Genomic DNA, 12,064 nt, shown 5'->3' on the forward strand with positions numbered 1-12,064 from the left:
CATATATAATTGTTACTAAATTTCCTCTTATAAATAATTTCGATTATCAAGTTCAAAATGTCTTTGCTTTAAACAAAAATAAATAATGTAATTTTTCCATTTTATCCAAATTTTTAATCTGTTTTAAAAACTCATAGCATTAACAAATTTCAAAAGCTTAAAATTTTTTTTTTTGATAGTAAAAGCTTAAAAAAAGCTATTTTTGATAATAAAAGCTTTAACAAAAAAGCTACCTTTAAGCTCAATGCCGGCTAACTAATAACGTTTATTAACTTACGATATAATTTTATGGTGCCATCGGTGTCGCCCAGTGAATTTTTCGCCACACAACGATAAGCGCCGAACTCTGCTTGCGTCAAATCACTGATATGCAATTGCATTGCATTGCGATATTCGCCAATTTCCGTAACGCCGGACGTATATTTGACACCTGCAATGGATAGGGTAAAAATTTGCATGAGGTGGTAGTTATAGATATATAAACAAATCAATTATTTAGGTAAAATAAATTGTTATTTTTAAGAAAATTGAGATTTATAAAAAATATAAAAAATAAAAAATTGTACAAATATATTATTGGCTTTTTGAAAACTTTTATCGTATGTCTACGTGCTGAGCTCTACCATGTGTTAGTATATACTATTAAAGGTTGACGGTTCGTAGATTAGCAAGCAAAAGTTAAAACCACATATACTGACTCGTATTATACTATATCTGTATGAAATATGCTAATATCTGTGCTCTCTTATACATACATACACAGTTTTTCCATAGCTTATGTCTCTAAGTCCGCTCACATTTGCATGTAAGGACATTAGCACCAATTAAAAGTCGCTACAAAAATGCAAATTAAATTATTAGCATTTAAGCAGAGCTTTTTCAAGCGCATTTGCCTCGCTTGCTTCTTTCGCTTTTCCATTTATAGACAAACATGTGCGGTTCTTTTAGGTTTTATTTTATGACTGGCCATGGTCAAACATACAAGATTGCTTACAACTGAAATGGTTTAAATCGATATAATATTTTCAAAATGCTTAAAACTCAGAAAAAACATGTGTTCTAAAAAATATTTATATAAATATTCACCGTGATGAGCTGACGCAGTTTAGCCATGTTCGTCGGCCTGTCCCTCCATCTGTTTTTATACTCCCTGATTAGTACCTCAGTTTTTGAGATACGGATCTGAAATTCCTCACACATTCTTCTCGTTTTAAGAAGTTGCATTTTTGTTGGAACCAACTAAATCGGACCACTATAGCAAACAGCTGCCATACAAACTGAACAATCAAAATCACGTTCTTGCATGGAAAAATTTTTTATTTGAAAAGACATCTTCACGAAATTTGGCATAATTTATTCTCCAATACATAGTAATATTATTCTTAAATATTCTTAAGATCGGACCAATATATGATATAGCTGCCATACAAATTGGTCGGCCGAAATGAAGTCTTTGTATGAAAAAGTTTTTTATTTGACTAGATATCTCAACGAAACTTTGCTAGAATTATTGTCCAAGATAATGATATAATATGCGGATATATTGTTCAGATCGGACTACAGTAGGATATAGCTGCCATACAAACTGAACGTTTAAAATCGGGTTCTCTTATGAAATTTTTTTTATTTGACAAAATATCTTAACGAAACTTGAAATAAATTAGTGTGAAAGGCAACGCGATAAACTTCTAATATATTGTTCAGATCGAACCGCTATAGTATAAGAGAATTCAGATTTTGTTATATTATACATATAGTTGCTATAAGAAATGCGCCAGACCTAAGTATAAGTAGATGTAAGTAATGATTTTCAGCTGAGCCTTTTTACAAATAAATAAAATCAAAATATCACAATAATAAAACATAATGAAAATTGTCCTAAATGAACTTAACCCATTTTAACAACTAACCCCACACATTGCTTTGTGTTTGCCCCTAAATGTATGCAATTATGTGTTAGCATTCTCATACTTGCTTGGAAATAAATATAAGTGTATAGCCCTTTTTTGCAGCCACCAAAGCAACCACAGAAATCCAGGCAAAAAACATAAAACAACCGCTGCAGTGATTATGCAAAAACGTAGACCGGTGAAATATGTATCACCTACACATGCATAGCTATAAACATACCTATTTGTTGGTATGTGTTTATGCGCAGCGGAAGCATTAGTGCAGCCACTGAAGTGCAGCCAGCGTAAGAGAGTTTCATAAACTCTAGTGTGGCCAGTTTGCTGCATTTCGGTTTGTGTGTTTTTGTGCGTCTCGAAAAAGTTTTCAGTTAAATCAGTTAATTAAAAAGTTAGGTTGATGCTCATGCTACAATGATACAATACACTTTTTGGTCTACGGTCAAGGAGTATTTGTGACAACACTTCAATTAGAAGGTATAATTTTCAAAATGTTAAGGTTAGCGTCAAGCTGAAAATAAAATTTCCGGAATATTTGCAAAATTGGAAAGTTGAATTCCTGGAAATAAATTTGATTGGAATTATATTTTAAGTATTCGAAACGAAGGATAGCTAAGTATCTCTTTGTGAGGCAAAACTTTGATGATGATTTGAAGAATCTTTAAAGTTGCTTTCACTTTTCGAAAATAATAAAAAGAGTGGACAATGAATGAAACGAGAAGATGATATAGCGAGGAAATAGTTTGAAAAAGTGTGTTAACTACATGTTTTGAGGAGGTTGATAAACTGACATAGTGTCTACCGTGAAGAGAGTGAAAATATTGACTGACTCCATACTCAGATCTTAGTCGTATAGAATACGGAAGTGCTTTAAAATTAGTAAAATCATTGACCGAAGAAGAAAAAATTCATAAAATAGGTTACAAAAAATTTGAATTTAATGTAGCTGTCACCTATATTCGCTCTCAGCCCAAATGTAGGCAACATTTTACATTTACAAGTAAGTAGGAGCTAACTTGTCTCGCAGTTTTCAAAACAAATTTTATTTAATTGAACACTTTTATGGTACTTTAAAGTATTCAGTATCGGACTCTGAGTTAATCAAAGAAATGCCAGAAAATTTCAACAAAATTTACTGAGAATTGGTCTATCTCAATCAAGGATCTGCTTCCAAGCATCTGATGTTCTTGGGACAGTGTTCGGTTAGTACTCCTAGAAGTATTGACAGGAAGATTTTCCTGATGGAGATAAACTCACTAAACTTAGTTAAATTTTTCTCTGGCTAGAAGGACGTTGTGATTGCACAGTTGCTAGCATTGGTCAATATGCTTGCTAAGTTGGTCTGAGGCCCAACCCTGCAGTAGTGAAGCTCCTACCTGTCCCATACTGCTGTTTATGAGACTGAAGTACCCAACCTTGCAAGCCTTACAGTTTTCTGCAATAACGCTGTGGCCAGACATCTATACGGGTCTAATCATTAAGTAACTCGTTGCCAGAGATAAGGAGTCAGCGATCTCAAAGCTAATATCGCTACACTACTACCAGAGTGGAAAGTCAACACTCCGAAGGTGGCTGTAGTCCAACTCAGTAGAAGGTGGCTGCTATCCGATGCAGTAGATCTGCTGCTCTCTTTGTCGTAGCTACGTCAGCCAGAAAGACCCTACAGTGGTGATGAAGGCCACAATTTGAGTGGATGAACAGTTCCTGGCAGCGTAACCCGCCATCAACTCCCCTCGCAAGCTTGGATCTATTCGTAAAACTTATAAAATTTTTCTTAAGTTTTTAGAGTTTGTCTGTTCATCTAGATGATTTGATAAAATTGACCTCAAAAAGTTAGAAAATCTTGATAAAGATAGTGAAGATAAGTTTTTCTTCGGGCTCTTCACAAAATACATCATCGAATACGCTCTCCATTCCTGACCAATTTTTACTCCCAGCAGACTAAATTTCCGTTCAGTTGTCCCTTGCGTATTTAATTAGAATTTCTGTTGCGGCTTTCAAGCATACAAAATAAACCTGCTAGCCTGCTGTTGCTAACGAATAACTGTACATGCTCGTATATATGTATGCATGCATTGTGCATTTTATGGAATGTGACAACCTTCTGAGGTTTTGTTAAGGTTCTGCGGTTGCGCTGGTGATTTCATGTGCAACTCTTTTTGTGTCAACAATTTTAATTATTCGTTATATAGATCGCTATATGCTGATATTTATGTATGTATGCATGTATGCATGCATGTGCCTGTGTGCGCTGCATGTTTTGCTGAGGTGTCAACGTGTGGACATTTGCGGCGTGGCAGTTATGCATGAACTTTTCGCCACATTGTCTTGACAGTGATTTTAATTAGTTAAATCATTGCTGGCACATATTTTGCGAAATCGTTGAGCGTGGTACATATATGCGCTTGTATGCATTTATGATTTTAATTAAGTTTGTAACTGAGTTGTGGCGTACTTAATTGGCAGAACAAAAATTTCATGGCAAAAGGGTTGGGAAAAAAAAAAAAACAAAAACAAAAAAATGTTTGCAAAAATGTTGTGATGTTAAAAAAATATTATTGTGGATAGTTAGAGCGAGTTGTACTATGGAAATAATTAAAGGGAATTTTAATTCCGTTTATTGATAATTAAATTATTATTTAAAAAATGTTCAAATTTTTGTAGAAATAGTTACATTGGAATTTTTATTAATTTAGTGAAATTATTTCGTTAAAATTAATTTTATAAATAACTGTCAACATTTTTTTATTGATTATGAAATTTTTTATTGAAAGTAAGTTTTATATTTTTTTTAATAAAATGTGGGAAACCATAATAATTATTAATTTAATACCCGCAATCTGAAAAAAAGTTTCTGATTCAACGTGGTCGCATGAAATCACACACCCTTGCTTATTAGTTGTATTTTTACTTACTGAAGATATGTATTTTTTAAACATATATATATTTTTACTTATTATAAAGCCAATACTTATTATCTTAATTTTGTGAAATTGCACATTAAACTACTACCTGGTGGCACTATGTCGCCCCGCTCTCTCGTCCAGTAATTAATTGACTTAGGAAAGGCTTCAGATTGGCATTCCAAAGTTACATTTTTGTTTTCCACTGCACCGATCAGCTGATTTTGCACGGTTATCATTGGCGGGACTGAAAAATATGTTTAAAATATACGAAATCAATATTTGAGCATACAGATTTAAAACCTAAAATATATAACATATCTATATGGCTAACAGGTAGTTCATGCAGTATGCTTATTTACCATCTGTTTTATTGCTATTCTTATTATTTAAGCTAAAAATTTATTTGAATATTAAGTTGTTTTTAAACATTAAAAACACCCATATCAGACTTTTACAATTATTATTAATAAAAAATATCTTATTTTGTGGAATTAACTAAAATTTATTTTTAAAACAAATATACTGTTATTTAATCTTAAAAAATAACTTTTATTTTGGTTTGATATTGTTCTCCTAACGGTCGAATATCAACATTAGTATTTCCAGCTATATCTACATGAGCGACTCTGTACACCCATGCGTATAAGTAACTTTTGTAAAACCAGTCATATAGAGGTGATACTCTTTTTACGTGGTTTATCGGGCCAAACATATACCGCGAAAAAAACATGTAAAACCCCTGTTTCTATACAAAATCGCCTTTTCGTTCCTCTTTCAGGAACAGGAAAATATCGTGCAAAACAAAGACAGTTTGATTGGGATTTGTTGGAAAAAAAGATGATCGGTAAAACAGAAGAGTTTTGCAGTTTTATGGTTTTGACTAAATTTTTTAGAAAGACAGTGCCGCAATTCAATGTTTCAGAGAGACAAATGGGGTTTTAAGAAAAAAAATATATTCCAAGTTCCGACTGGTCCACTTGTTTTCCATACTTAAACCCCATTGAAAGTCTCTGTGGTATTCTATCCAGCGGAGTTTATGCTGATTTATGCCAATTTAACACAGTCAAAGACATAGCCGAGTTTAAAGAAATTTAAAAAATTCATACAGACTAATTCAAGTCTTCAAATGCAACGAAAAGTAGACAGATTTCTAACAAGAAGTATTTGTAACTAAGGTTATACACTCGTGCCCACGCAAACCTTACCACCCAAAATTTTCAAGTATTGTGCTTATTTGACTCCATTTAATAGCGGTTTTTTTTGCAGTATTGAAATTTTTTATTGAGAAATAAGTTAATGACATGTTATTAATCAAAAACACTAAACAGTCAAAACAAAACACATTCAGCTATAGATAAATCAATTGAAAGATAGTGAGCTATACAAAATGTGCTCGAAATGTAAGAGACTGACATGCGATGGCAAAATTATTTTTTTTACTTAATTTCATTTACACTAAATTTGAAATTAATATTTTTTTATTTTTTTTTTTCTATTGAAGCATGAACTTTAGTGGGTGTATAACTTTAAAAACAATAAAATCGAAACGAAAATAAACGAACGAAAAAGTGCGAAAAAAAATTTAAGAAAATATAGTGGTAAGTTTTTCGTGGCCACGAGTGTATAAATTGCCCGCCCAAAATCAGCAAAATAACTTGAAACTACAGTTTATTTGTTCATTATTTATGTTTTTTTCTACTAATAATAAATATTGATAACTAATATTGATTTTCAGCCAATTTCATTTTAAAAAGTACAAAAAAAATAACAGGTGCGTTTATGGAGTTTCGTAGCCAAAATGCATCACGGAAATTATTATTATTTAAATTTTTATTTTAAGTAACATTTCCATAGTTCGTTCACCTCATCAACAACAACATTCTTTAGTAATCAAACCAATATTTCAATAAATGTTTGTTTTTCAATCACCAATCGTTGCTTTAATGTTGGCTTCATTATTAAATCGTAATCCGGAATTTACTTTTTATACAATTTCGATTTAAGCCAATCACAACAACATTGTCAATACAATTTTTATATAACATGTTGACGAATGCGAGTTTTGTGTAGCGTTAGGCGAAGCAAACAAAGGCATGCAAATCTATTCGCTTATAAGAAGATAAAATTAAAGGTGATTTGTTTTCATATACTCAAGATCACTCATACGCAGTGGTGTACATACTAGCTATGCATTTCAAAATAGTTTAAAAATAATATATACACTCATATATATTTATGTATATAAATTTTGTATTAATATTCATATCGGAAATTAGTTTATACTTACAATGCACAATCAACGTTATGCGTTTGCTCACCGATGGCGGCACACCATTCGATGCTATGCATAAGTATGCACCCATATGCTGACGTTTCACACGCGGCAGAACCAAAGTTACACCCTCAACGCTCAGCACTGAAATAAAACAAAGTAAAACGAGTATTTAAACAGAATTTCAAAACAATCAAAAATCAGATCAAAGTAAAAACTGCTCATGTATACCAATGATCGTTATTATAAACGTTCTCAGGTTTTATATTAATAATGATATTTTTATAAACAAAATACTTTTGACTACTTTAATTCATACATATTCATTTCTTAGACCCATGCAAAATATTTACTTGAATCTTTTGCTACTTTTGGTAGTTTCTAATATTTTTATCGCCCAAGATATGGTGGAAAGTTTAGAAGGTTCCCTGAATGGCTGGAAATATACTTTGTCTGAAACTCTTAACCATTTAAAGCAACGCACTCAAACATGAAAATAAGAGATGTGTTCAGAAAATAAGGGTAATTTTAAATTTTCGTGTATTTTAATATTGCAACTGTCAATTTATTTTATTATATTAAATAATAAAACACCTCACTGAAGTAAGATACAATTTTAAGCTGCATTCGTTAATTATTTTGTCTGTAGCAACAGCTAAGATTAGTCGTGCTTGGCGATTTTCGTTTGGTTAAATATTGATCACAAAATTTTTATAACATTTTTCGTAAAAAATAAAATAAAGTACAACAAAGTATTTGAAATGTTAGCAAAGGCCTATGATGAGTCAAGAATTTTCAAATATAAGCATAAACGTTCCAAGATGACTGTGAAGACGTTGAAGAAGACGAGCGCCCCGAACGCCAGAACCACCAACGAAAACGTGGAAAAAGTGAAAGCAAATGTGATAAATGATCGATCGATCACAAACAGAGAAGTCACTGGCGATGTCGACATATCGATTTGCTCATGCCAAAAGTGCACGCGATCGTAAAGGTTATTCTTACTGTTTTTTTCCACTTTAACGACATAGTGCATCATGAATTTCAGTTTCAACGTTAAACTGTCAGTAAGGTGTAGTAAAAGTTCTAGGCCGTTTGCATAAAGCAATTCATGGATTTTGCATCACTATAATGCGCTTCCTAACGCTTTATTGCGTCTTTGTGAATTATTGGTCAAAAACAATAGTGTAACGAAGTCCCAACCTCTATGTTCGCCAGACCTGGCTTAGTGTGTCTTTGACTACATCAAAAAAAAAAAGAACATTCAAACGGCGGCCCTGTTTTACAAGATTAATTAAAATCCTTGAAAATATCTTTAAGAGCCGGAGTTTTTCATGATAAATGAAAATATCTGAAAGAGCTAACGGCTATCCCAAAATCGATTTTGAGAAGTGTTTTGACGATTAAAAGAAGAGCTGCCATTGGTGTTTTAGTAATGCCAGATGCAGATTCAGTTTAATTTGAAGTGAAGAGTTCGTCACACAAAAGGTTAACGTTTTTGTGATCCTTAAGAGCGACTTGATTATTGATTGATATTTGATATTTCGACCAGCCTTCTTGTCTGCGTACTTTATGTGAAATAGGAAGTTAACTAATTTCTTTGATTTATATAATTTCTTCAATTGATTCGCGAAACGAGGGAAATCAAAATTAATGTAAGATTGGAAAATACATACATACATATATACGAAAAAGTACCCCAAATTTTTTTCAAATTCGCTAAATAAGTGGTACTCCAAAGAGATGTATTTCCCTAGTCTGATAGGATTGTCCTTAATTATTATGCTTTATATGAGTGCGATTTGTCAACCAGTTTGCTTATAGCAGCTACTTAAGTATCTAACCAAATTTCGGATGCGGACATTTGCTAATATTTGAAAAAGCTAACGGTGATTCAGTTTTGTCAAAAATACAAACCAACGAATGGAACAAAGCCTTCAAAGACGACCTTTTAGACGACTTTCGACTTCTTCAACTCATGAAAATATTAAAAAATATGAAGAATATATTGCTTGAAAATTCTCAGACAAATGTAAGAGTAATGACAAAAGAGCTCAACATTTCTTGGGAGTCCGTTCGATTCATTTTGGTTGATATTTTGGCAATGGCTTGATTGCTATACAGTGTCGAGAAAATAACCTCTAAATATATCCTTCTAATTTCGTTCACTTTTGAGATAGCGGTTTGAAACTTTGGACACGTTCTTTTCACATCAAGAAACTGTTCATTGGGCGTAAACACCGATGTGGGATCACTACAGCATATATCTGTTACTCAAAACCTCCGATGAAAATCAAGTTGTTGTATCAAAACCTCCATTATTTGACAATATATCTTTAAAAAATTTGGTATGAATTATTAATGAAGACAATGCTAAGATCTCTGGTGCAATTGCCATGCAATATCCCCGAACAAAATCGAGGAAAATATTTTGTATACCCTTTTACATTATGAAAAGTGCAAAATTAATGCGAAAATTAGAGGAAAATACTACAAACATTTTATCACCAAAATGAAAAATTTGTGAAGCCATATAAATATAATTGGCACACCTTTTCTCCGCAGTTGAATGTGTATAATAAATGAAAATTTCAAAAGCAAATAAAAATTTATATATGCTAATATTGTAAACCAGCCAAATTGTCCCAAACTGAGGTTGATATTGTCAGCTGTTAAGTTGCCATAAAACTCGCATGCCGAAAATCGACCTTTTCCATGTTGGCTGTTAAGCTTTTTATGGAATTTCTCCAGCTGACAATAAAAACGGGCACCCAAACGACATTAGAGTACTTTATTGCATACGAGCAAACATTTGCACAAACAAATATAACTTAGTGCCCACTTAATAGCTAGTATGTAGTTTGTTGTTGTCAAATGAATTTGGAAAATATTATTTTTTCTCTGCAGTGCCCATATAAGGGGGGTGGAGTAGCACGAAAAGAGCAAACTTAACAACAAGTGCATAATGGCTATAATAACAGTTGGCATAGTTTTAGCCAAACCATAAATGCATATGTGTATGTAAGACGGTACAGCTGCATTTGTGCAGGTTGTGCATGCCACGTACTCGACAAATACAAAACAAAACCACTGAAAGCCATTTGAATGGCTGCAATGAGTGGATTATGACTTGCTAACAAGCTGCCACAGAATTGCATATGCTTTGTATATATCCATATATAATCATATATGTATATATGCATCGCATATATATATATTTATATATATATGTATATACGAGTACATAGGTATTTAGCATATTATAACTGCAATTTTGTTGTTGTTTTGTGTGTTTTTGCCAGTTTTATTGCGTCTAAAGCCATCGAACTTTGCAGTGCTTTGCGATAAATGTTTGAGTGCTTTGGATGAGACAAATTCGTGTGCAAATTTTATCGGTATTATGGAATATGTGTCACCAAATATTTAATATATTCATGTATTAAACTTTTTATGGATTAGTTACATTTTCTCAAGCGCAATATACGAGTACAATATTTTTCTTTTAATGTATTCAGCTTATATGTTTTTATTTTGATAAATATTTGAAGATTTAAAACGAACTTGTGTTTTATTAAAAAAAATTTAAAAAATACATATATATGTACATTAGGGAGTTTTTTTTTTTTTGAAATATTAATTTTTTTCAATCCCGTCACGAAATTTCCTTGAAAATACCCCAAAAAGATTACCCCGAAAATTTTTGCTCTTCATATTAACATTAAGAACTGACCAAGGCGTGCAAAAATTTTCCATAGAAAATACACTACAATCATGAGCTTTTATCTTTAAATTCCTACAGATCAGAGGTATTTTATGGCATCGCTTTGACTTTAGACGCATATTTCTGGGAATTGTTCACGCTACAAAAGTGCCCAGGGCACTCCGGCGAGGTAGTACGGGGCTCTAAACCCGATTTTTCTAAGAATTTCGGTTTTTTTATATATATCTCCTAAATGACAAGAGCTAGGAAAAATGTTCATCACAAACTTGTAGAAAATTTTATTTGCTATAAAAAAGTTTCGAGGTCAAAATCACTATCATTAATACTTCTCGAGATATTCGACTTTTTAAGCAAGGCTGTATGGAATTTTCATAGATTTTTTATTACATATCATCTATGAAAATTCAATTTAAGTTCCAATTGATTCGTTCAGTTTCCAGCACGGCTTAACTTTGCAAAATTGTCTTTAGTGTGTGTCACCTTAGCATGACTAAAAATTGTTTCAATCCAATAAAAACTGTTCAAGCCGCTAGGTACCGAGTATTTCGATCCCGGTACCTATAGTTGACTTTTGATATGTCGGTCAATGTGTGATATATATAATTGAAATTAAGGGATAATCTTTCTGTTATAACGGTATGTCTGTATGTCAAAAATGAATTAAATCGAACCAATACTGCCCTTAGACCCCATATACATATGTACTTCATATAAAGATTTTCGAAATTCGTTGTGACTTTGTACTGCATATATCGGCCAATATGTAAGTTATTTCTATGAAAATGAGATAGAATGTTTTACTTAACGGAGTGTATCTTTGGGTCTAAAATAGATAAATTTGAGCGAAAACTTGGCCTTGCCCCTATATAACTAATATCAGCATTTTGGAACATCCACTTGACCTTGCTCCATGTGATTGGTTTTCCACCTTATAGTATAATATTTCCCTGGCTTTGATTCTTGCAACTTGCAAGAGTATAAAATGTTCGATTGCACCAGAACTTAGCCCTTCCTTACTTGTTTTTTTTTTATTTGACTGTTTATGTAATAAAGACTTGTTCCCGTCTTTCTGGAGATTTGAGAATTCCATCCAAAAAGAACTTTTTGATACTAACTCTTTTGTGTGTGAACCGTTTTTAAGTGAAAGCTTTCTGCACGAACCAGAACAAATGATAGTTAGAAGAACAAGGTCTGGGTAAGGCCGTGTAGGCAAAGCTTCCCAGCTGTTGTTTTCCGAACAGCTTTTAACCGGTTAATG

General features: G+C 32.5%; 1 protein-coding gene across 3 annotated transcripts in view; it reads right to left on the reverse strand.

The window, feature by feature from the left end:
- The window catches only part of LOC105224077 (limbic system-associated membrane protein), a 112,873-nt gene that overhangs the window by 11,392 nt on the left and 89,417 nt on the right, over window positions 1-12,064 (reverse strand). For 2 of the 3 annotated variants that reach the window (XM_049457867.1, XM_049457865.1), the window contains exons 6-8: window positions 7,101-7,229; window positions 4,917-5,057; window positions 278-430 (exon numbers count right to left, since the gene is read on the reverse strand). In XM_049457867.1, the coding sequence (XP_049313824.1) occupies window positions 278-430; window positions 4,917-5,057; window positions 7,101-7,229 (423 nt within the window). The remainder of the gene's footprint in view (window positions 1-277; window positions 431-4,916; window positions 5,058-7,100; window positions 7,230-12,064) is intronic. The other variant, XM_049457873.1, reaches the window with a different exon arrangement.

The sequence above is a fragment of the Bactrocera dorsalis genome, chromosome 1 (assembly GCF_023373825.1).
Source record: "Bactrocera dorsalis isolate Fly_Bdor chromosome 1, ASM2337382v1, whole genome shotgun sequence".
Taxonomy (NCBI): Eukaryota; Metazoa; Arthropoda; class Insecta; order Diptera; family Tephritidae; genus Bactrocera; species Bactrocera dorsalis.